At 47.7% G+C, this 26,523-nt stretch overlaps 1 protein-coding gene across 1 annotated transcript in view; it reads left to right on the forward strand.

Annotated features, from left to right (window-relative positions):
• Positions 1 to 555: 555 nt before the first annotated feature.
• LOC134984389 (oocyte zinc finger protein XlCOF29-like) overlaps positions 556 to 26,523 on the forward strand; it is a 35,526-nt gene continuing 9,558 nt past the window's right edge. Inside the window, exons 1-2 of the mRNA XM_063949977.1 lie at positions 556 to 647; positions 3,018 to 3,059. Coding sequence (XP_063806047.1) covers positions 556 to 647; positions 3,018 to 3,059 — 134 coding nt within the window. The remainder of the gene's footprint in view (positions 648 to 3,017; positions 3,060 to 26,523) is intronic.

Consider the following 26,523-nt stretch of genomic DNA (forward strand, 5'->3'; position numbering starts at 1 on the left):
GTCCCTGTATTATTACTATAGATATAAGGTCACTGTGACGCTCCCAGATCCTCTCACCTCCCCAGTCAGCAGGTAGATGATTTCCAGGGTGATATTTATTATCCTCTCAGTCCTGTGACTCCTGTCCTTATCCATCCTCAGTGAATCAGAGAGAATACAGAACATGTGATGTGTAGTAAAGACTCCGTTCCCCACAGCTGGAGTTCCTGGAATAAATATATTACATAAAACATATTGCACATGGAACATAGTAAATATGGAATAGAGCGGCCATTAAGTCTCCTATATCCCCACAGCCATAGAGTCCTGGTCAGTGTCTCAGAGGTTCCTGTGATCCAGCCCCATAAGGCTGTACTGCCTAGTGGGCCTGATCTAGAGTGTAGCGCTATTGTGGGTGGAGTCACAATGAGCTGATGTGCACCGCTCATGTGCAGGACCCATACGGAGCATGTGCTTTATGTGTCCTGAGCTGTCAGACGAGTATGGCTGCAGCCATGAAGTGGTGTAAGGGTGAGAATTGGTTGTGAAGGGACAGGGTCTCCTGAGGGAAATTTCATGGACTCATTCATGGAGCTGCGGTGTACAGTCTCCGTGACCTCAGGTTTTACACATCCAGCTGATGATGTAGCAAAGGTGGCAGGAGACAGGCAAGGGGGTAGCAGGAGATAGGCAGGGGAAAGGTGGCAGGAGACAGGCAGTGGAAAGGCGGCAGGAGACAGGCAAGGGAAAGGCGGCAGGAGACAGGCAAGGCAAAGGCGGCAAGAGACAGGCAAGGGAAAGGCGGCAAGAGACAGGCAGGGGAAGGGCAGCAGGAGACAGGCAAGGGAAAGGCGGCTAGAGACAGGCAAGGGAAAGGCGGCAAGAGACAGGCAAGGGAAAGGCGGCAGGAGACAGGCAGGGGAAAGGCGGCAGGAGACAGGCAGGGGAAAGGCGGCAGGAGACATTAGTTGTTCTCAGGAGATTGAATAATTTCTTAATGATTTGTAATAAAAGTTGAAGTTTTATTCTTTGAGAATATCTCATTATTTCTTCACAAGAGTGCACCCACAAAGAAGTCTACTTTCTTTCTCTTGTCACTGTGACACTCCCAGGTCCCCCTCACCTCCCCAATCATGTCCCTGTATTATTACTATAGATATTAGTGATGTCACTGTGACACTCCCAGATCCCTCATCTCCCCAGTCATGTTCCTGTATTATTACTATAGATATAAGTGATGTCACTGTGACTCTCCCAGATCCTCACCTCCCCAGTCATGTCCCTGTATTATTACTATAGATATAAGTGATGCCACAGTGACGCTCCCAGATCCCCTCACCTCCCCAGTCATGTCCTTGTATTACTATAGATATGTGATGTCACTGTGATGCTCCCAGATCCCCTCACCCCCCAGTCATGTCCCTGTATTATCACCACAGGCTGCTTCCTCTAAAAAAAAAATAATAATAACAGGACACCACAGTCCGCTCCCCCTGTAGTAGTAGTAGTAGTAGTAGTAGTAGTAGTAGTAGTAGTAGTATTATTATTATTATTATAATAACAACAACAGGAAACCACAGGCTGCTCCCTCTGTATTATAATAATAATAACAATAATAAGAATGAAAAGACACCACAGGCTACTCCTCTTGAATAATAATAACAGAACACTACAGGCTGCTCCCCCTGTATAATAATAACAGGACCCAACAGGCTGCTCAACTTGTATTATAATAATAATAACAACAACAGGACACCACAGGCTGCTCCCCCTGTATAATATTAATAATAAAAATAATAACAGGACACCACAGGCTGCTCCCCTGTATAATAATAATAATAATAATAATAGGACACTACAGGCTGCTTCCCCTGTATTATTATTATAATAATTATCATTATTATTATAACAGGACACTACAGGCTGCTCCCCCTGTATAATAATAATAATAATAACAGTACACCACAGGCTGCTCCTCCTGCATAATAATAATAATAATAAAATGGCACCAGAGGTTGCTCCCCCTGTAAAATAATAACAGGACACTACAGGCTGCTCCCACCTGTATATTAATAATAATAACAATAGTAATAATTATAACAGGACACCACAGGCTGCTTCTCGTGTATAATAATAATAACAGGAAAGAGGAGGAGGAAAAGGAAGAGGAAGAAGACACCACAGGCTACTCCTCTTGAGTAATAATAACAGAACACTACAGGCTGCTCCCCTTGTTTAATAATAACAGGACCCAACAGGCTGCTCAACTTGTATAATAATAATAATAATAATAATAATAATAATAACAGGACACAACAGGCTGCTCCCCCTGTATAATATTAATAATAATAAAAATAATAACAGGACACCACAGGCTGCTCCCCTGTATAATAATAATAATATTAATAATAATAGGACACTACAGGCTGCTTCCCGTGTATAATAATAATAATTATTATTATTATTATTATAACAGTACACCACAGGCTGCTCCTCCTGTATAATAATAATAATAATAACAACATGACACTACAGGCTGCTCCCCCTGTATAATAATAATAACAAGAAACCACAGGATGCTCCCCCTGTATAATAATAACAGGACACTACAGGCTGCTTCTCGTGTATAATAATAATATCAGGACACCACAGGCTGCACCCCCTGTATAGTAAGACGCCATTACCTGATCTCCACGGACACTGGGAGGCAGCAGCAGTCGATGAAAACTCATTTCCTGCATGTGGAACGCACAGTCCGGAAGTAAGGTGGAACGCACGTGCAGGAAAAAGGGAATGATTGGCAAAGACTGCTTCCTGGTTACTGGCACCTACCCTACGACACCCCGGCCACAGCCCCGCCCTCTGCAAAGATTATTATCATATATGTCCTCAGTGCAGGAGGTCGGCGGCCATTTTCTTGTAGACTAGTTCGGCGGCAGCGGCAGCAGCAATAGGTTCCCTGGCCGTGTAGTGACGTCAGGAGCGGCGGCCATTTTCCCCTGGTCTGAGCTCCGCCTTCCTTCTATCATTCCCACAAGGCAGCAGGAGCAGAGAGCAGCCATTGCTGTGTCTGGCAGCAGGTAATGATATTATTATTATTATTCTATAGGCTGAGCAGCTCTGGTGTCAGGTTCTGTACTACAGGGGGAGCAGCCTCTGGTGCCTTGTTATAGTGCAGCTGGAGCAGCCTCTGGTGCTGCATTATCCCTGTACAGGTGGCTGACACTCTAGTGTCCTATTACCGTAATACAGGTGGCGCAGACCCCGCCGTTACCGTAATACAGGGGGAGCAGACCCCGCCGTTACCGTAATACAGGGGGCGCAGACCCCGCCGTTACCGTAATACAGGGGGCGCAGACCCCGCCGTTACCGTAATACAGGAGGCGCAGACCCCGCCGTTACCGTAATACAGGAGGCGCAGACCCCGCCGTTACCGTAATACAGGTGGCGCAGACCCCGCCTTTACCGTAATACAGGTGGCGCAGACCCCGCCTTTACCGTAATACAGGTGGCGCAGACCCCACCGTTACCGTAATACAGGGGGCGCAGACCCCGCCGTTACCGTAATACAGGGGGCGCAGACCACACCGTTACCGTAATACAGGGGGCGCAGACCCCGCGGTTACCGTAATACAGGAGGCGCAGACCCCGCCGTTACCGTAATACAGGAGGCGCAGACCCCGCCGTTACCGTAATACAGGTGGCGCAGACCCCGCCATTACTGTAATACAGGTGGAGCAGGCCCCGCCGTTACCATAATACAGGTGGCACAGACCCCGCCGTTACCGTAATACAGGTGGCGCAGACCCCGCCGTTACCATAATTCTATACACGGGACATTACAGGTGTTGTGTCCTGTGGCATTGTGCTGTACAGGGGGAGTGGCCTTTGTTGTCATAATATACAGGGGTAGCATCCTGTGCTGTCATAGTATACAGGGGGAGTGGCCTGTGTTGTCATAATATACAGGGGTAGCATCCTGTGTTGTCATAATGCCTGTGGTATGCTACTCTACAGGCGGAGCAGCCTGTGGTGTCCTGTTGTTGTTGTTGTTGTTATTATTATTGTTATACAGAAGGATCAGCCTGTGGTGTACTGTTATTATTATACAGAGGGAGCAGCCTGTGGTGTACAGTTGTTATTATTATTATTATTATTATACAGGGAGAGCAGCCATTGGTGTCCTATTATTATTATTATTGTACAGTAGGAGCAGCCTGTGGTGTCCTTTTTTATTCAGGATGAGCAGCCTGTGGTGTCCAGTTATTATTATACAGGGGAAGCATTATTATTATTATTATTATTATTATACAGGGGGAGCAGCCTGTGGTGTGCAGTTGTTGTTGTTATTATTATTAATATTATTATTATACAGGAGGAGAAGCCTGTGGTATCCACTTATTATTGTTGTTGTTGTTATAATAGTAATAATAATGTCCTGTCATTATTATTATACAGGGGAAGCAGGCTGTGGTGTCCTGTTATTGTTAGTATACAGGGGGAGCAGCATGTGATGTCCTGTTGTTATTATTATTATTAACAGGACATCACAGGCTGCTACCCCTGTATATTAACAATAACAAGACACCACAGCCTGTTTCCCCTGTATAATAATAATGACAGGACATTCTAATATTATTATTATTATTATTATTATTATTATTATTATACAGAAGGGAGCGGCCTGTGGTGTCCTGTTGTTGTTAATAATAATAATAATAATAACAATAATTTCTCTATCGTCCTAGTGGATGCTGGGGTTCCTGAAAGGACCATGGGGAATAGCGGCTCCGCAGGAGACAGGGCACAAAAGTTAAGCTTTAGGATCAGGTGGTGTGCACTGGCTCCTCCCCCTATGACCCTCCTCCAAGCCTCAGTTAGGTTTTTGTGCCCGGCCGAGAAGGGTGCAATCTAGGTGGCTCTCCTAAAGAGCTGCTTAGAAAAGTTTAGTTTTAGGTTTTTTATTTTACAGTGAGTCCTGCTGGCAACAGGATCACTGCATCGAGGGACTTAGGGGAGAAGAAGTGAACTCACCTGCGTGCAGGATGGATTTGCTTCTTAGGCTACTGGACATTAGCTCCAGAGGGACGATCACAGGTACAGCCTGGATGGGTCACCGGAGCCGCGCCGCCGGCCCCCTTGCAGATGCCGAAAAGAGAAGAAGGTCCAGAATCGGCGGCAGAAGACTCCTCAGTCTTCTTAAGGTAGCGCACAGCACTGCAGCTGTGCGCCATTGCTCTCAGCACACTTCACACGGCAGTCACTGAGGGTGCAGGGCGCTGGGGGGGGCGCCCTGGGCAGCAATGGAAACCTGTTATTTGGCAAAAAATACCTCACATATAGCCTCCGGGAGCTATATGGAGATATTTAACCCCTGCCAGAATCCGTTGAAGAGCGGGAGACGAGCCCGCCGAAAAAGGGGCGGGCCTATCTCCTCAGCACACAGCGCCATTTTCCCTCACAGAAAGGCTGGAGGGAAGGCTCCCAGGCTCTCCCCTGCACTGCACTACAGAACAGGGTTAAAACAGAGAGGGGGGGCACTAATTTGGCGTTAGAAATATATATAAAGATGCTATAAGGGAAAACACTTATATAAGGTTGTCCCTATATAATTATAGCGTTTTTGGTGTGTGCTGGCAAACTCTCCCTCTGTCTCTCCAAAGGGCTAGTGGGTCCTGTCCTCTATCAGAGCATTCCCTGTGTGTGTGCTGGTGTGTCGGTACGTGTGTGTCGACATGTATGAGGACGATGTTGGTGAGGAGGCGGAGCAATTGCCTGTAATGGTGATGTCACTCTCTAGGGAGTCGACACCGGAATGGATGGCTTATTTATGGAATTACGTGATAATGTCAACACGCTGCAAGGTCGGTTGACGACATGAGACGGCCGGCAAACAAATTAGTACCTGTCCAGGCGTCTCAGACACCGTCAGGGGCTTGTAAAAACGCCCATTTACCTCAGTCGGTCGACACAGACACGGACACTGACTCCAGTGTCGACGGTGAAGAAACAAACGTATTTTCCTTTAGGGCCACACGTTACATGTTAAGGGCAATGAAGGAGGTGTTACATATCTCTGATACTACAAGTACCACAAATAAGGGTATTATGTAGAGTGTGAAAAACTACCTGTAGTTTTTCCTGAATCAGATAAATTAAATGAAGTGTGTGATGATGCGTGGGTTTCCCCCGATAGAAAATTATTGGCGGTATACCTTTTCCCGCCAGAAGTAAGGGCGAGTTGGGAAACACACCTTAGGGTGGATAAGGCGCTCAAACGCTTATAAAAAACAAGTGGCGTTACCGTCTCCAGATACGGCAGCCCTCAAGGAGCCAGCTGATAGGAAGCTGAAAAATAGCCTAAGAAGTATATACACACATACTGGTGTTATACAGCGACCAGCGATCGCCTCAGCCTGGATGTGCAGCGCTGAGGGGGCTTGGTCGGATTTCCTGACTGAAAATATTGATACCCTAGATAGGGACAAGATTTTATTGACTATAGAGCATTTTAAGGATGCATTTCTATATATGCGAGATGCGCAGAGGGATATTTGCATTCTGGCATCAAGAGTAAATGTGATGTCCATATCTGCCAGACGAAGACACGACAGTGGTCAGGTGATGCAGATTCCAGACGGCACATGGAAGTATTGCCGTATAAAGGGGCTGTCCATCGGACCTGGTGGCCATGGCAACAGCTGAAAAATCCACCTTTTGTTACCCCAAGTCACATCTCAGCAGAAAAGGACACAGTCTTTTCAGTCTCAGTCCTTTCGTCCCCATAAGGTCAGGCGGGTAAAAGGGCCAGTCATATCTGCCCAGGGGTAGAGGAAAGGGAAGAAGACTGCAGCAGGCAGCCCATTCCCAGGAACAGAAGCCCTCCACAGCTTCTGCCAAGTCCGCAGCATGACGCTGGGGCCGTACAAGCGGACTCAGGTGCGGTAGGGGGTCATCTCAAGAGTTTCAGCACGCAGTGGGCTCACTCACAAGTGGACTCCTGGATCCTACACGTAGTATCCCAGGTGTACATTGGAAATTCGAGATGTCTCCCCCTCACAAGTTCCTGAAGTCTGCTTTACCAACGTCTCCCTCCGACAGGGAGGCAGTATTGGGAACAATTCACAGGCTGTATTCCCAGCAGGTGATAATCAAAGTACCCCTTCTACAACAAGGGAAGGGGTATTATTCCACACTATATTGTGGTACGGAAGCCAGACGGCTCGGTGAGATCTGAAATATTTGAACACTTACATACAAGCGTTCAAATCAAGATGGAGTCACTCAGAGCAGTGATAGCGAACCAGGAAGAAGGGGACGATATGGTGTCACTGGATATCAGGGACGCTTACCTACATGTCCAAATTTGCCCTTCTCACCAAGGGTACCTCAGGTTCGTGGTACAGAACTGTCACTATCAGTTCAGACGCTGCCGTTTGGATTGTCCACGGCACCCCGGGTCTTTACCAAGGTAATGGCCGAAATGATGATTCTTCTTAAAAGAAATATGGACGCTTTCCTGATAAGGGCAAGGTCCAGAGAACAGTTGGAGGTCGGAGTAGCACTATCTTAAGTAGTTCTACGACAGCACAAGTGGATTCTAAATATTCCAAAATCGCAGTTTTTTCCGACGACACGTCTACTGTTCCTAGGGATGATTCTGGACACAGTCCAGAAAAGGATGTTTTCTCCCGGAGAAGAAAGCCAGGGAGTTATCCGAGCTAGTCAGGAACCTCCTAAAACCAGGAAAAGTATCAGTGCATCATTGCACAAGGATCCTGTGAAAAATGGTGGTTTCTTACAAAGCGATCCCATTCGGTAGATTTCACGCAAGAACCTTTCCGTGGGATCTGCTGGAAAAATGGTCCGGATCGCATCTTCAGATGCATCAGTGGATAACCCTGTCTCCAAGGACAAGGGTGTTTCTTCTGCGGTGGCTGCAGAGTGCTCATCTATGAAAGGGCCGCAGATTCGGCATTCAGGGCTGAGTCCTGGTGACCACGGATGCCAGCCTGAGTGGCTGGGGAGCAGTCACACAAGGAAAAAATTTCCAGAGAGTGTGATCAAGTCTGGAGACTTCTCTCCACATAAATATACTGGAGCTAAGGGCAATTTACAATGCTCTAAGCTTAACAAGACCTCTGCTTCAAGGTCAGCCGGTATTGATCCAGTGGGACAACATCACGGCAGTCGCCCACGTAAACAGACAGGGCGGCACAAGAAGCAGGAGGGAAATGGCAGAAACTGCAAGGATTCTTCGCTGGGCGAAAAATCATGTGATAACACTCTCAGCAGTGTTCATTCCGGGAGTGGAAAACTGGGAAGCAGACTTCCTCAGCAGGCATGACCTCCACCCGGGAGAGTGGGGACTTCATCGGGAAGTCTTCCACATGATTGTAAACCGTCGGGAAAATCCAAAGGTGGACATGATGGCGTCCCGCCTGAACAAAAAACTAGACAGATATTGCGCCAGGTCAAGGGACCCTCAGGCAATAGCGGTGGACGCTCTGGTAACACTGTGGGTGTACCAGTCAGAGTATGTGTTCCCTCCTATGCCTCTCATACCAAAAGTACTGAGAATCATAAGAGGGAGATGAGTAAGAACGATACTCGTGGTTCCGGATTGGCCAAGAAGGACTTGATACCCGAAACTTCAAGAGATGTTCACGGAAGACCCGTGGCCTCTACCTTTAAGAAAGGACCTGCTCCAGCAGGGGCCTTGTCTGTTCCAAGACTTACCGCGGCCGCGTTTGACGGCATGGCGGTTGAACGCCGGATCCTGAAAGGGCATTCCAGATGAAGTCATCCCTACCCTGGTCGAAGACAGGAAGGATGTAACCGCAAAACATTTTCACAGCATTTGGCGAAGATATGTTGCGTGGTGTGAGGCCAAGAAGGCCCCTACAGAGGAATTCCAACTGGGTCGTTTCCTACATTTCCTGAAAACAGGACTGTCTATGGGCCTAAAATTAGGGTCCATTAAGGTTCAAATTTCGGACCTGTCGAATTTCTTCCAGAAAGAACTGGCTTTAGTGCCTGACGTTCAGATGTTTGTAAAAGGGGTACTGCATATACAGCCTCCTTTTGTGCCCCAGTGGCACCTTGGGATCTCAATGTTGTTTTGAGTTTCCTAAAGTCACATTGGTTTGAACCACTCACCACTGTGGACTTAAAATATCTCACATGGAAGGTGACGATGCTATTAGCCCTGGCTTCAGCCAGGCGTGTGTCAGAATTGGCGGCTTTATCATATATAAAGCCCTTACTTAATTTTTCATTCTGACAGGGCAGAATTGAGGACTCGTCCTCAATTTCTCCTTAAGGTGTTTTCTGTTTTTCACATGAACCAACCTATTGTGGTACCTGCGGGTACTAGGGACTTGGAGGACTCCAAGTTACTTGACGTTGTCAGGGCCCTGAAAAATATGTTTCCAGGACGGCTGGAGTCAGAAAATCTGACTCGCTGTTTAGCCTGTATGCACCCAACAAGATGGGTGCTCCTGCTTCTAAGCAGACGATTGCTCGCTGGATTTGTAATACAATTCAGTTTACATATTCTGTGGCAGGCCTGCCACAGCCAAAATCTGTAAAAGCCCATTCCAAAAGGAAGGGGGCTCATCTTGGGCGACTGCCCGAGGGGTCTCGGCCTTACAACTTTGCCGAGCAGTTACTTGGTCAGGGGCAAACACGTTTGCTAAATTCTACAAATTTGATACCTTGGCTGAGGAGGACATGGAGTTCTCTCATTCAGTGCTGCAGGGTCATCCGCACTCTCCCGTCTGTTTGGGAGCTTTGGTATAATCCCCATGGTCCTTTCAGGAACCCCAGCATCCACTAGGACGATAGAGAAAATAAGAATTTACTTACCGATAATTCTATTTCTCGGAGTCCGTAGTGGATGCTGGGCGCCCATCCCAAGTGCGGATTATCTACAATACTTGTACATAGTTATTGTTAACTAAATCGGGTTATTGTTGTAGTGAGCCATCTTTAAGAGGCTCCGCTGTTATCATACTGTTAACTGGGTTCAGATCACAGGTTGTACAGTGTGATTGGTGTGGCTGGTATGAGTCTTACCCGGGATTCAAAATCCTTCCTTATTATGTACGCTCGTCCGGGCACAGTATCCTAACTGAGGCTTGGAGGAGGGTCATAGGGGGAGGAGCCAGTGCACACCACCTGATCCTAAAGCTTAACTTTTGTGCCCTGTCTCCTGCGGAGCCGCTATTCCCCATGGTCCTTTCAGGAACCCCAGCATCCACTACGGACTCCGAGAAATAGAATTATCGGTAAGTAAATTCTTATTATTATATACATTGGGAACAGCCTGTGTCCTATTATTATTATTTTTTTGCAGAGGGAGCAGCCTGTGTTGTCATTTTATTATTAGTCTACATGGAGAGCAGAATGGGGTGTCCTGTTGTTATTAGTATAATACAGGAGGAGCAGGTTTTTGTGTATGGTTATTATTATACAGGGGGAGCAGCTTGTGGTGTCCTGGTATTATTAATTATTATTATTATTATTATTATTATACGTTGGGAGTGGTGGTGATGTCAAAGTGACATCACTTATATCTATAGTAATAATACAGGGACATGAGTGGGAGGTGAGAGGATCTGGGAGCGTCACAGTGACATCACATATCTATAGTAGTAATACAGGGACATGACTGGGGAGGTGAGGGGGATCTGGGAGCGTCACAGTGACATCACTAATATCTATATTAATAATACAGGGACATGACTAGGGAGGTGAGGGGGATCTGGGGGTGTCACAGTGATGTCACTTATATTTGTAATAATAATTTCGGGACATGGCTGGTGAGGTGAGGGGGATTATGGACCATCACAGTAACATCACTTATATTTGTAGTAATAATACAGGGACATGGCTGGGGAGGTGAGGGGGATCAGGGAGCATCACAGTAACATCACTTACATCTATAGTAATAATACAGGGACGTGAGTGGGAGGTGAGAGGATCTGGGAGCGTCACAGTGACATCACTTATATCTATAGTAATAATACAGAGAGATGACTGGGGAGGTGAGGGGATCATGGGAGTGTCACAGTGACATCACTAATATCTATAGTAATAATACAGGGACATGACTGGGGTGGTGAGGGGGATCTGGGAGCAGCACCGTAACATCACTTATATATATAGTAATAATAATAATACAGGGACATGACTGGGGAGGTTAGGGGATCTGGGAGTGTCACAGTGACAACACTTATTTATTTTTCATCCACTAGGGGGAACTGTAGTACTCTTGGGATATGATTGGTGCGATAGCAGGGATAGGCACATTTAAATATTTAAATGTTTAACCCTCTTCTCCCCCTCCATACTCCCAAGATGCCTTAATGTTTTTTGTGCCTTCACCAGGGAAGGACACATCCTGGAGTAATTCCAGAGTTTACTTTAAATTTTTCTAAATATTTTTTCTTGTATCAATCACACTCCCTTCACAGCTTATTAAGAAGTGTGGGTCCGGGAGTGTGTGCTGCTGTTGTGCAGCGAAGGCTTGTTGGTGCTTAGACAGAGAAGACCCGCTATAGACCTTCATCAGCGTTAGCTGATTCAGACATGGCTGCAGGAGCTGGACGGAGCTTAGAGAGAAGCCCCGTCAGAACCTCCCCATTACACTGAGGTAAGGAGCGGGAGGTCAGCTTATGCTGCCACTGCTCCATTGGGCCTGTTTGTTGCTGTGATAGTGGGGTAGTCAGCTCCTGCTGCCGCCCCTCCATGTGCGGGGAACGTGTTTTGCACGAGCTGCTTACTAAGGTATAGCTTTACTGGCTCAATCTCCCCCGCTTCCCAGCTCCCACCAGCGGTCAGACACATACTGCCACTGGGCTCCTGTGTCGCTCCACACTTGCCTGCTCCCTGGCAGCGCAGCTACAAACAGTGCAGCCTCTGCCCTCTACAATCTGCCCCTCTAGACAACTGGGAAGCCGGTCCCAGCAGCGGTCACATAATGCTGCAGCTGGGCACCTGTCAGGCTACACCTCACTGCTCCAGAGAAGCGGCTCCCGGCAGCGCGGCTCCCAGCAGCGGACATATCACACTGCCGCCGCTGGGCGCCCGTCACATTACACATCTACCCCACTCTCTGGCTTTCACCAGCGCACAGATCACGGTGGGTAGCTGAGGCTGCTGCAGGGCGCCGTCACTCAGAGCCGGCACTTGGTATACAATGCGAGGGGGTGTGGGTGGAAGAAGCTAAGCGCGGCTCACTGCTTTAAGCATTGGGAGAGGTCATGGCGGTCCCTAGTTCAGCGGTTCCCCTAAATATTGGGGATGGTGGCCAGGGCTATAAGGGCATAACAGGCTAGTAAGCCTAGGTTATGAGTGCTTTTGGGGGTACATAGGTTATACATCTAGGGTATAGTCAGAAGTCTATAGGTTAAAAAAATAAAATAAAAGCACATGCTGGGACGCCGTTTTCACACAAAGGTTACACACCTACTTCCTGCTTCTTCCTACAGCAATATGTCAGTCCTACAACACACGGCCACTGGAGGGGGCAGGGGTGTTTAGTAGGTGGCACAGTGGCTATCATAGATTTCCTCTATAACACAGGCCCTCATTCCGAGTTGTTCGCTCGTTATTTTTTTGTCGCAACGGAGCGATTAGTCGCTAATGCGCATGCGCAATGTCCGCAGTGCGACTGCGCCAAGTAAATTTGCTATGCAGTTCGGTAATTTACTCACGGCATTTCAAGGTTTTTTTCTTCGTTCCGGTGATCGGAGTGTGATTGACAGGAAGTGGGTGTTTCTGGGCGGAAACTGGTCGTTTTATGGGCGTGTGCAAAAAAACGCTACAGTTTCTGGGAAAAACGCGGGAGTGGCTGGAGAAACGGAGGAGTGTCTGGGCGAACGCTGGGTGTGTTTGTGACGTCAAACCAGGAACGACAAGCACTGAACTGATCGCAGATGCCGAGTAAGTCTGAAGCTACTCAGAAACTGCTAAGAAGTTTGTAATCGCAATTCTGCTAATCTTTCGTTCGCAATTTTACTATGCTAAGATTCACTCCCAGTAGGCGGCGGCTTAGCGTGTGCAAAGCTGCTAAAAGCAGCTTGCGAGAGAACAACTCGGAATGAGGGCCACAGTGCGGTGCACGTGGTATTATAGACTCTACAGTTATTTTCACTGAGTTGTGCGGACGTTGTCTCACTGTATTATTGTCTGTCTGTCTGCATGACAATATGAGAAACAGCAGCTTGTCTGTGATAACTGTGAGAATGGCTGATTTGCAGTCAGAGTTGTCCGCTGCATGAAAAGACCATGAGGCGGCTAAGTCTGATTCACGGATAATACCGTGTGAGCAGCCAATGTGGGCTCAGGATGTTTCTAGAACTTTGCTGGGTTACAAAGTCCATGTATAATTCAGTTTCTAAGAATGGTCATCCAGTGATCGCAAAAACGCGCTATAACGCGTATTTTACGCGTTATAGGCAGTGGGGGACTCAGTTTTGAAAAAGGAGGTGGTCCTGCGGGACGCGCTGTGACTCCCCTACCAATCACTGCAGGCAGCATCACACGTTTCTTCACCCAGTCATAGCCAGCAGTGTCTCCAACCAATCACTGCTAGCAGCGATTCCTCTCATCCAATCACCGCGGCAGCCTCCGTCCTGACTTCTCTTCCCGCTCTGCAGCTTGAATCCTCCTCCTTGGGGCGGCTCCGAGTCCGGGTGACAGCAGTCGAATGCTGGGGCTGAGACGGGATTTAGCAGCGCTCTCTGTGCCGGCTGCAGGGCGGACTCCAGGTTTGAATTTAAAGGTGAGGACGCGCTGCGCTGCACGGCAATGCGCTGTCAGTATGTGATCCGTCCTCCTCCCTGTCCTTTTAGAAAAAAAGGTACTCCAGTGCTCATGTACTTGCGTATTTAGATTGTCCTAAGGCTGCTACCTGTTTCAAACTTCTATAGGAATATAGTACAGTACAGGGTTAGGTGCACCAGATGGACAATAATCTATTTGTGTAGGAGAAATGATGTGGTGATAATGATACTCAGACTAGATGTTATAGCTAACAAGAATAGTTCTTTATTTATACAAAAAAAATGTGGGGGGGGGGGGGGGGGGGTTTGAGCGGGATTTGGGTACTGATGGGAGAGGGGAGTGAACAGAAATAGATACACTTTACGTGTATAGGGGATTATCCGTGGGTAACGGATTAAATAAAATGTTTTTAAATAGAATGTTTTTGTTGCTGTGACTTTAGTGGGGGGCACTCAGATCGGTGGCGTCCCACCTCTGTAGTGCCTTGAGTCTCGTTATGCTGTCCAGAGCCTAATACAGGTGCTTGTGTTTAGTCAAAAATGTAAAATTAGTAGAAGCAAAAAATGGTGGGGGTCCCCCCGGAGGGTCGGTGCGGCAAGGGATCCCGGTGGTCGCTAATTTGTCAGGTAATTAGGGCTCCGGACATACCGTCCTCCCCTAGGCTCTGACAGTACGTAGTGTCGTTCTCCTGAGCGCACCGCGACTGTCTGTGCCTGTCGGGGAAGTGGTCACCGTCTTGGAGAGGGAGAAAGACAGCTGCTTCTAGCCCTGCTGGGCTATCTGCCGTGTCTTTTCCTCTCCTACAGAGTCCCTTACCTTGTCCTCGTAGCTCCGTCTCGTTCCCACTTGCCGGCGGCCTGCTCCGGTCTCCTTCGGCGGCGTTGTCCTCCTCTTGCTTCCGGGTTGTCCTGATCACGTGATCGGGTTGCGAGGTCGCGGCGTTCTTGGTCCGTGAAGCGGCTGCTCCCCCTCGTCCGTCTTAGCTCCTCTATTTCTTAAGGCTCTGGGGATACCCCTGACTTCTCCTATGGCACTACTAGAGTCAGCAATCCCTCCTCACCCGTCTGTGCACTGCCGCAGGATACGGGGCTGACGCAGCGAGTGAGAGTGAGACACAGCCTGGCAGACGGGACAGTGAGCGGGGCAGCGGCTACTCTGCTGCTCTGTCCGCTCCTCGCCTGGCTCATTACATAGGGAGGGAGGGAGGGTGATGCGGCTGCTGGCGGGCATTGCTACAGCCTGAATAAGTTAATATTGATATGGTGTTGTGAGTACTCGTCACAGGCAGGACACCCCTTCCAGTGACACCTGCAATGACTGGGCACTCCCTTCCTGCACAATCCCCCCCCCCCTTTCCCGCACAATCACTGTGGACACCACCCTCCCTCACTGACACCCGTGATCGCTGTGTCTGGGGGGGTCTGAGGTGGTGGCTGCAAAGTGTATAACGTGCCGTACTCGCTGCAAAGTGTATAAAGTGCTGTACACGGTGTAAAGTGTATAAAATGCTGTACTCGCTGCAAAGTGTATAAAGTGCTGTACCCGCTGCAAAGTGTATAACGTGCTGTACCCGGTGTAAAGTGTATAGCGTGCTGTACCCGGTGCAGAGTGTATAACGTGCTGTACCCGCTGCAAAGTGTATAAAGTGCTGTACCCGGTGTAAAGTGTATTGCGTGCTGTACTCGCTGCAAAGTGTATAAAGTGCTGTACCCGGTGTAAAGTGTATTGCGTGCTGTACTCGCTGCAAAGTGTATAAAGTGCTGTACCCGGTGCAAAGTGTATATCGTGCTGTACACGGTGTAAAGTGTATAAAGTGCTGTACCCGGTGCAAAGTGTATATCGTGCTGTACACAGTGCAAAGTGTATAAAGTGCTGTACCCGGTGCAAAGTGTATATCGTGCTGTACCCGGTGCAAAGTGTATATCGTGCTGTACACGGTGCAAAGTGTATAAAGTGCTGTACCCGGTGCAAAGTGTATATCGTGCTGTACCCGGTGCAAAGTGTATAACGTGCTGTACCTGGCGCAAAGTGTATAACGTGCTGTACACGGTGTAAAGTGTATAAAGTGCTGTACCCGGTGCAAAGTGTATATCGTGCTGTACCCGGTGCAAAGTGTATATCGTGCTGTACACGGTGCAAAGTGTATAAAGTGCTGTACCCGGTGCAAAGTGTATATCGTGCTGTACCCGGTGCAAAGTGTATAACGTGCTGTACCTGGCGCAAAGTGTATAACGTGCTGTACCCGGTGCAAAGTGTATATCGTGCTGTACCCGGTGCAAAGTGTATATCGTGCTGTACACGGTGTAAAGTGTATAAAGTGCTGTACCCGGTGCAAAGTGTATATCGTGCTGTACCCGGTGCAAAGTGTATATCGTGCTGTACACGGTGCAAAGTGTATAAAGTGCTGTACCCGGTGCAAAGTGTATATCGTGCTGTACCCGGTGCAAAGTGTATAACGTGCTGTACCTGGCGCAAAGTGTATAACGTGCTGTACCCGGTGCAAAGTGTATATCGTGCTGTACACGGTGTAAAGTGTATAAAGTGCTGTACCCGGTGCAAAGTGTATATCGTGCTGTACACGGTGCAAAGTGTATAAAGTGCTGTACCCGGTGCAAAGTGTATATCGTGCTGTACCCGGTGCAAAGTGTATATCGTGCTGTACACGGTGCAAAGTGTATAAAGTGCTGTACCCGGTGCAAAGTGTATATCGTGCTGTACCCGGTGCAAAGTGTATAACGTGCTGTACCTGGCGCAAAGTGTATAACGTGCTCTACCTGCTGCAATGTGTGTAACGTGCTGTACCCGGTGCAAAGTATGTAACGTGCTGTACCCGGTGCAAAGTGTGTAACGTGCTGTACCCGGTGCAAAGTGTGTAATGTGCTCTACCCGGTGCAATGTGCATAAGCTGCACTACTGTGTGGTGTAATATGAATTGGCACTATTATGTGGCCACGCCCCTATATCTTTGCGGCGCGCAGTGTCTGTTCCTTGCAGTGTAGGGCGGGGAGCACCAATTCACTTTTTGTCACAAGGGAACCAAAATGTCTAGTTACAGCTCTGGTGCAGTGTCTGTATGCTACACAGCCCAACAGCTTTGTCACTTCCCCCCTCCTGCTACACTTTCGTAGTGTCCAAATCAAGTCTGTGTTTTTATGTTTGAATAGGTAATGAGATTAATATGAACCTTCACTCCAATGGGACCCAGAAAAGGACCGGTAGGACCCCAATTTTTAAAAGTGAGGGGTCCCAGGGACCGATCACTGGTCATCGTTTGTCTCATAATTACATTCTGACGATTCAATGCCACATCTGATATCTCAGCATTGGGTCAGGGGTCAGATAGTGAGGTCACTAATAGCCCGAGCTATGATGATCTCATTAGAGCGGTACGCCAGCTGCTAGGTTGCACTGAAACATATGAGGTTTTATTGCTAGCAGACTATGGGTGACTGCGTGTTTTTCTTATTCATATCTCTTAATAAGCATTTAATAGAAGCATGGCTAAATCCAGTTAAACACTTTTCTGAGACACCACGATTTCTGTATAAATATCTTTTCCCACAGGCTATGACAACTAAATCGCCATCGGTGGAGTCTTCAGTTTCTAAACTTTCACTAAAATTTACTATTCCAGTCCCAGGTGCAGCTACGCTTAAAGACCCCTCGGAGAGTAAGCTGGAGGCCATGCTAAAGTCCATGTATACAGCAACAGGGGTGATGCTTACACCTGTTTGAGTTGGAGTTTGGGTTAACAAGGCTGTAGTTGCATGGGCGAAACAGCTCAGGTTAGGCCTACAACAGGGGTTTTCCTCAGATCAGCTTATATTTCTTACCGGTCACATTTGTGAATTGGTTGAGTATTTAGTTACGGCTTCGTTGGATGTCAGACAAGTTTGTTCTCGGCTTGCGGCTCGATAGCTGCTGTGGTTGCGTTCTAGACAGGCCGAGGCAGAGTCAAAACGAGGAATATAGGCGTTGCCTTCTACTGATGTTATCTGGTCATGAATTGGAGAAATGGAATTCTCAGTAAATGAGGGGGGGATCTGTTTACCTGCCAACCATGCAGAGGGACGGGGTTTTCAACAAACCACTAACCGTCGTCAGGACTCAATCCAGTGGCATTACGGGCTTTCAGCCCATCTAGGCTCTTCAGTTGTGGGAGCACACCTTCAGAAGTTTCCCTTTGCGTGGTTTCAGACATCACAGATGGGTGGATCCGCAGTTTTGTTTTAAAAGGTTTCAATGAGTTTGACTGTCTACCACCGATGTGGTTTTTCAAGACAGGTCTACCTGTGTCAGCAGACAAGTGAGCAGGTCTGCAGACCGCTATTCAGTCTCTCGTACATTCAGCAGTTTTGGTTCAGATTCCAGTACATCAACAAGGTCAAGGGTTTTTCTCTTACGTCCTTGAGGATGCAGGGGACTCTGTAAGGACCATGGGGTATAGACGGGCTCCGCAAGAGACATGGGCACTCTAAGACTTTAGATGGGTGTGAACTGGCTCCTCCCTCTATGCCCCTCCTCCAGACCTCAGTTAGATCCTGTACCCAGAGGAGACTGGATGCACTGCAGGGAAGCTCTACCTAGTTTCTCTTAAAAGACTTTTGTTAGGTTTTTTTATTTTTAGGGAGCACTGCTGGCAACAGGCTCCCTGCATCGTGGGACTGAGGGGAGAGAAACAGACCTACTTTACTGATAGGCTCTACTTCTTAGGCTACTGGACACCATTAGTTCCAGAGGGTTGGAACCCAGGTGTCGTCCTCGCTGTTCATCCCGGAGCCGCGCCGCCGTCCTCCTCGGAGAGCCGGAAGATAGAAGCCGGGTAAGTATATGAAGTAAGAAGACAGCAAAGGCGGCAGAAGACTTCAGTTCTTCAGAGATGTACCGCGCAGCGTGCCATTTCTCCCACATACACACAGGCACAGCAAGGGTGCAGGGCGCAGGGGGGGGGCGCCCTGGGCAGCAATAATTACCTCCCATAACACTGGCAACATTGTTAGATACTGTGGAGGCAGTATATTATAAAACCCCCGCCAGTATAAAAAAATGAGCGGGACCGAAGCCCGCCATCGAGGGGGCGGGGCTTGATCCTCCAGCACTAACCAGCACCATTTTCACCACAGCATGCTGCAGAGAAGCTGCTCCCAGACTCTCCCCTGCTGAACCAAGTAACAGGGGACAAAAAACAAAGGGGGCACATTTATTTGGCGAAAATCATATATATATAAAAAGCGCTGTATAGGCTGGGACTGTGTTTTCAGTGTCTAGTGGCGCTGGGTGTGTGCTGGCACACTCTCTCTCTGTCTCTCCAAAGGGCCTTATTGGGGGGCTGTCCCCATATTCATATATCCCAGTGTGTGTGGGGGTGTCAGTACGTGTGTGTCAACATGTCTGAAGCGGAAGCCTCGTCTAGGGAGGATGCAGAGCAGATGGTGGTGGTGTCTCCGTCGGCACAGCCGACACCTGATTGGTTGTACATGTGGAATGTGTTAAATGCTAATGTGACTTTATTACATAAGAGATTGGACAAAACAGGGAGTCACTCCATGGCTTTGACTGTGTCACAAGACCCTTCAGGGTCCCATAAACGTCCCTTTTCCCAGATAGGAGACACTGATACCGACACATATTCCGACTCCAGTGTCGACTATGTTGATGCGAGGTTGCACCCAAGAGTGGCCAAGAGTATTCAATATATGATTATTGCAATAAAAGATGTATTACATATCACAGATGACCCCTCTGTCCCTGACACAAGGGTATGCATGTTTAAGGAAAAGAAACCTGAGGTAACGTTTCCCCCATCTCATGAGCTGAACGCTTTATTTGGAAAGGCTTGGGAAACACCAGATAAGAGACTGCAGGTTCCCAAGAGAATTATTATGGCGTATCCTTTCCCCTCAAAGGACAGTTTATGGTGGGAATCCTCGCCCACAGTGGACAAAGCCTTGACGCGCTTATCCAAAAAGGTGGAGCTACCGTCCCCGGACACGGCGACACTAAAGGATCCTGCGGATCGCAGGCAGGAAACTACCTTAAGATCAATTTATGCGCATACGGGAGCCCTATTCAGGCCTGCAGTAGCGTCGGCATGGGTTGGTAGCGCAATTGCAGTGTGGGTAGATAACTCGTCATCTGACATTGACACCTTAGATAAGGATAGTATTTTGTTGACCTTGGGTCACATTAAGGACGCAGCGTTATATATGAGAGAGGCTGCGAGAGATATTGGGCTGTTTTGTTCAAGACCCAATGCCATGGCAGTTTCTGCTAGAAGGTCCCTGTGGACCCGTCAATGGACAGGTGATGCTGATTCAAAGAGACATATGGAGGCTTTGCCTTACAAGGGTGAAGTTTTATTTGGGGAGGGCCTCGCGGACCTGGTTTCCACAGCTACCGCGGGTAAGTCTTCTTTTTTGCCTTATGTTTCCCCACAGCAAAATAAAACACCTCAATATCAGATGCAGTCCTTTCGGTCACATAAGTTCAGAAAGGGTTGAGGTAGAGGTAGGGGGAAAAGAATACCAGCTACAGCTAGTTCCCAGGAACAGAAATCCTCCCCGGCCTCTACAAAATCCACCGCATGACACTGGGGCTCCGCTGCGGGAGTCCGCACAGGTGAGGGCACGTCTTCGTCTCTTCAGCCAGGTCTGGGTTCAGTCGGATTTGGATCCTTGGGTGATCTAAATTGTATCCCAAGGCTACAAACTGGAGTTCGAAGATGTGCCTCCACACTGATTTTTCAAATCGGCCATGCCAGCTTCTCCCCCAGAGAGGGAAACAGTTTCAGCTGCCATACAAAAACTGTGTCAACAGCAAGTGATTATCAAGGTTTCCCTAGGGCAACAGGGAAAAGGGTTTTATTCAACCCTATTTGTGGTCCCGAAGCTGGATGGCTCGGTCAGACCAATTCTGAATCTAAAATCCCTAAACCTATATTTGAAAAGGTTCAAATTCAAGATGGAATCTCTCCGGGTGGTGATCTCCAGCCTCGAAGGGGGGGATTTTATGGTGTCACTAGACATAAAGGATGCTTACCTTCATGTCCCCATATATCCTCATCAGGCGTACCTGAGTTTCGCTGTACAGGATTGTCATTACCAGTTTCAGACGTTGCCGTTTGGGCTTTCCACGTCCCCGAGAATTTTCACCAAGGTTTTGACAGAAATGGTGGTGCTCCTGCGCAAGCAGGGGGTCACAATTATCCCATACTTGGACGATCTCCTGATAAAGGCAAGATCGAGAGATCAGTTATTAAAGAGCATGTTTCTCTCCCTGAGAATACTACAACAACATGGCTGGATTCTAAATCTACCGAAGTCACAGTTGGTTCCGACAACTCGGCTGTCATTTTGGGCATGGTTCTGGACACGGAAAAAATAAGGCTTTTCTCCTAATGGAAAAAGCACAGGAACTCCAGAGCATGGTCAAGGACCTACTGAGACCAAAAAGAGTGTCTATGTGTTCCCTCCACTTCCACTCATCTCAAAAATATTGAGAATCATAAGACAAACAAGAGTGCAGACAATACTCATTGTTCCAGATTGGCCTCGAAGGGCCTGGTATTCAGATCTTAAGGAAATGATCGCAGAAGATCCGTGGCCTCTTCCTCCCAGGGAGGACCTGTTGCAACAGGGGCCCTGTGTGTTCCAAGACTTACCGCGGTTACGTTTGACGGCATGGCAGTTGAACACCAAATCCTAGCTAGGAAAGGTATTCCAGGGGAAGTCATCCCTACTCTAATCAAAGCTAGGAAGGAGGTAACGGCGAGGCATTATCACCGTATCTGGAGGAAATATATTTCTTGGTGTGAGGCCAAGCATGCTCCTACGGAAGATTTACAGCTGGGGCGTTTTCTCCACTTTCTACAGACAGGAGTGGATATGGGCCTTAAGTTAGGCTCCTTTAAGGTGCAGATTTCGGCCTTATCCATATTCTTTCAGAAGGAATTGGCTTCTCTCCCAGGAGTCCAGACTTTTGTAAAGGGAGTGCTGCACATCCAACCTTCTTTTGTGCCCCCAGTGGCACCGTGGGACCTTAACGTGGTGTTACGGTTCCTTAAATCACACTGGTTTGAACCTCTTCAAACGGTGGAGTTCAAATTTCTCACTTGGAAAGTGGTCATGTTGTTGGCCTTGGCATCTGTGAGGCGGGTGTCCGAATTGGCGGCTTTGTCTCACAAGAGCACCTATCTGATTTTCCATGTGCATCGAGCGGAGTTGAGAACTCGTCCTCAATTTCTACCTAAGGTGGTTTCGTTGTTCCATATGAACCAACCTATTGTGCCTGTGGCTACGGGGGACTTGGAGGATTCCGAGTCCCTTGATGTAGTCAGGGCCTTAAAAATGTATGTAGCCAGGACGGCTCGAGTTAGGAAAACAGAGGCACTGTTTGTCCTGTATGCGGCCAACAAGGTTGGCGCTCCTGCTTCTAAGCAGACTATTGCTCGCTGGATCTGTAACACGATTCAGCAGACTCATTCTACGGCAGGATTGCCGTTACCAAATTCGGTTAAGGCCCATTCCACTAGGAAGGTGGGCTCTTCTTGGACGGCTGCCCGAGGCGTCTCGGCATTACAGCTGTGCCGAGCAGCTACTTGGTCGGGTTCAAACACTTTTGCTAAATTCTACAAGTTTGATACCCTGGCTGATGAGGACCTCATGTTTGCTCAATCGGTGCTGCAGAGTCATCCGCACTCTCCCGCCCGGTCTGGAGCTTTGGTATAATCCCCATGGTCCTTACGGATTCCCCAGCATCCTCTAGGACGTAAGAGAAAATAAGATTTTAAACCTACCGGTAAATCTTTTTCTCCTAGTCCGTAGAGGATGCTGGGCGCCCGTCCAAGTGCGGACATATTTCTGCAAGGCTTGTATATAGTTGTTGCTTACATAAGGGTTAAGTTACAGTTGAGATCAGTCTCTGGCTGAAGCTGTTTTGTTTCATACTGTTAACTGGTTTAGTATATACCATGTTGTACGGTGTGGATGGTGTGGGCTGGTATGTGTCCCACCCTTAGATTAACAAAAATCCTTTCCTCGTACTGTCCGTCTCCTCTGGGCACAGTTCTTTAACTGAGATCTGGAGGAGGGGCATAGAGGGAGGAGCCAGTTCACACCCATCTAAAGTCTGAGTGCCCATGTCTCCTGCGGAGCCCGTCTATACCCCATGGTCCTTACGGAGTCCCCAGCATCCTCTACGGACTAGAAGAAAAAGATTTACCGGTAGGTTTAAAATCTTATTTATTCCAATCTTTTTGTAGTACCAAAGCCGGATGGCTCAGTCACACAGATATGGAACCTAAAGGGGTTCAATCGGTACGACACTTACTACACATTCAAGATGGAATCCCTACGGTCAGTGATTGCAGGTTTAGAACCGCAGCAATTCATGATTTTGCGGGATCTCAAGGATGCGTACTTACACATTCCTATTTGGCCACCGCATCAGGCGTACTTAAGTTTACAGCACAACAAGCGCCTTGGATATTCACAAAGGTGATGTCTGTGATGATAGTTCATCTCAGATCCCTGGGAGTGATAATCGTTCCGTACTTAGATGACCTTCTCATCAAGGCTTCGTCTCAGCAAATACTTCTTAAACATGCCTTACTGTTGTACTGTGTACTAGTTCTGTACAATTGGATTGTCAACTTTAAAAAAAAAAAATGAAGTCGCGTCCCGTGTCAAAGAATTCAGTTTTAGGAATGATTCTGATTACGGTGGATCAATGCATTTACCTGCCACAACAGAAAGTACATGCTATTCATCATCTAGTACTGCTAGTGCTCAAACCACGGACAGTCTCGGTGCATTTGTGCATTCAACTGGTAAGACAGATGGGGGCATCTTTCAAAACACTCCAGTTCGGCAGATTTCACTCATGTCCTTTTCAACTGGATCTTCTCGCATAGTGATCCGGCTCTCGTCTACAAATTCATCAGATGGTGCGCTTGTCTCCAGGGCCAGAGTATCAATACTCTTGTGGCTCCACATACACAATCTCACTGCGGGAAAAAGGTTCAGAGTCTGGAATTGGATAATTCTGATGACGGACGCAAGTCTCAGAGGTTGGGGAGCAGTGGTCCAACATTGTCAGTTTCAGGGTCTATGTTCAGACCAAGAAAGATTACTGCCAACCAGTGTCCTGGAACTCAGGGCAATTTACAACGCTCTGCATCAGGCAGTTCACTTGCTCCTGTCTCAGACTGTTTCATGTTGGATGATAATTTATATATGTGAACATGTGTAGTTGTTTCCCCTTTCAGGGAATAGCATAACAGTTATGTGTCCAGAACAAGAGATCCAAAGACAGTGGCAGTGGATGCTCTCACCATAGGTACAGCCTCGTGTATCTATTTCCGTTTCCGCTGCTTCCTCAGTTGCTAAAATGGATCAAACGAGAGTCCAAGACCGCCATACTAGTGGCGCCTCGTTGGCCTCAGAGAGTGTGGTTCTCGGATCTCCATGGTCTACTCGCAGACGATCCCTGGCTGATTCCGCTATGTCCAGACCTACTACAGCAGGGGTCGTTCCTTTACCCCGATTTAGCGCGGCTGCATTTTATGGGGTGGCTGTTGAGACCACTCTCAGATGAGAGGGCATTCCACAGTTGGTTCTACCAACCATGTTACGTGCTAGGAAGCCAGTTTCAGCAGCTCATTATCACAGGATTTGGCAAGCTTATATAGGTTGTTGTGAAGCTAGGATGTTTCCGACATCTTCTTTCAAGTTATCACATCTTTCTCCGGCTGGGTCCACAGGTTATCCACAGGATAACATTGAGATATGCCGGAGCGACAGCGGAAATGGCACCAAACGGTCACAAGCATTCTGGCCTCCCAGAATGCATCGGGGCTTCTCCATATAATCCCGCCCACTGACTCAGTCAAATCAGTTTTTTGTTTGTTGCGGCAGGAGCCGGACCATTTTTATAGTCTTAATATGTTTTTTTTCCTTTGAGCGACTTTCCTTAACAGCGTCTTAAACGCATACTAGATAGAGTCTCTCCAACAACTCTCCACTGGGTCGCAACAATGCTTACCTTCGCGGTATAGTGCTATCTCAACGGGCGCCTGTGTCGGATGATTCTAGCAGGTCCAGGAGATGTAACCAGGCTGTGGCCGGAGCATGGGGAGAAGGTAGGGCATCGGTTCCCCTTACTAGAGGGGTCAGGACACAGCTACACTGTATTGGAGGAGACTACAAACAGTGGTTGATGCACCGCCACTCTTAAGTGCAACAGCGCTACGCTTTAGGGATCATAGGCGCCAGGACTAAGTGAGGCCGCGGTCCTTAGAGTTTAAGTCAACAGAGGGAGTTATACGCTCTCCTGGCCACCCCTCCCCCAAGTTCATGACTAGTTTCCGTGCGTCTCCCGTCCATGAACTGATGACCTCACTTCCGGCTCAGACGCTAACACGAGGGTACTTGGTCGCAGCTTAGACGCTGCGATGGTGTACACTAGATTTTCCGCTTAGACCCGGTCGCATACAGGAGCGTCTGCATACACTTATCGTTCAATGAGCGTCTGTGTCCAAAAGAGCGTCTGTGCCTCTCATCAGTCATCAACAGCGGCAGTGTATACTAGTAGCGTCTGAATCCACTCAGCGTCTTGGGAGCGTATTGAAGGATATGGAAGTGTGGTGAGTCTCCTTCTATCCCACTCTATGGAGAAATGGGTTATACAGTACTAAAAATGCTCTCTACTTGTTAGTATGAATTGTTAATTTTTGTTACATATTGCATATGAGGCCTGTATATTACTGTTTTCTGCATGATATGTTTGAAAAAAACTGGTTAAAAACAGAAATACAATTGTACCCACTTACTTGTAAGTTATTATGATGGTGATTGTATTCTCATATGACAATGTCTAATATTTTAACATGTGACTGACTGCTAGTATGTGTGCTGACTTTTATATGTTGTTAGTCCTGTTCTGAACCTCAATTCAGGTGCACGGTTGTGGTCAGATTGATCTCACTTCTATATATTTATATATAGGTGATTTTCAGTCACAAATTGTGTAGTCATAAACAGAATATTACCATGTCTGTGAGCGTCAAAAGTGACGAGGAGAATTTATCAGGCACTCCTACATACTTAACATGTTTATCTTGTAAGAAAGGGTTAATAGAAATAGGTCAGTTGGTCACTTATGAGGGGTTATGTGCAAACTGTTTTGCTTTTCAGCAAAGTAAAAAAGAAGAATTGGTTCAACAACCAGCAGAGCCACCATGGAGTATGTTCGCGCAGACTTTGTCTTCAATAGCGGACAGATTAACTCCTGCAGTTCCACCCCAGAGAATAGGTTACACTATTAACCCATACATGCAGCTCACTTCCTATGGTTTGGTTCCAGTAGCCTCTACAAGTAACCAGGCGATTAACCAAGGGACAGGTAAGACTAAGACAGATACGTCTATGTTGCAGACTACACAAGATGATACAACAGATGATGATACAGTATATTCAAATACACCGTATGATGATCAGTCGCAGAGTTTCAGTTCAGAGGATGTAGCTGAACTTATTGATGCAATGAAGGCTATTCTTTCTTTGGAGGAATCAGCCAAAGCAGTGTCAAAATCTAAAGCACCTGTGTTTAAATGAACAAAATCAGTTAAAACTGAATTCCCAGCATCAGATGATCTGACGGAGATAATGGAAGAACCCTGGGCGACACCCAGTAAAAAGTATAAGATTCCGAAAAAATGGGATTCTTATTATCCATTTCCAGCTGCGGATTGTTAAA

This window comes from Pseudophryne corroboree, assembly GCF_028390025.1.
Source record: "Pseudophryne corroboree isolate aPseCor3 chromosome 3 unlocalized genomic scaffold, aPseCor3.hap2 SUPER_3_unloc_50, whole genome shotgun sequence".
In the NCBI taxonomy this organism is placed as follows: Eukaryota; Metazoa; Chordata; class Amphibia; order Anura; family Myobatrachidae; genus Pseudophryne; species Pseudophryne corroboree.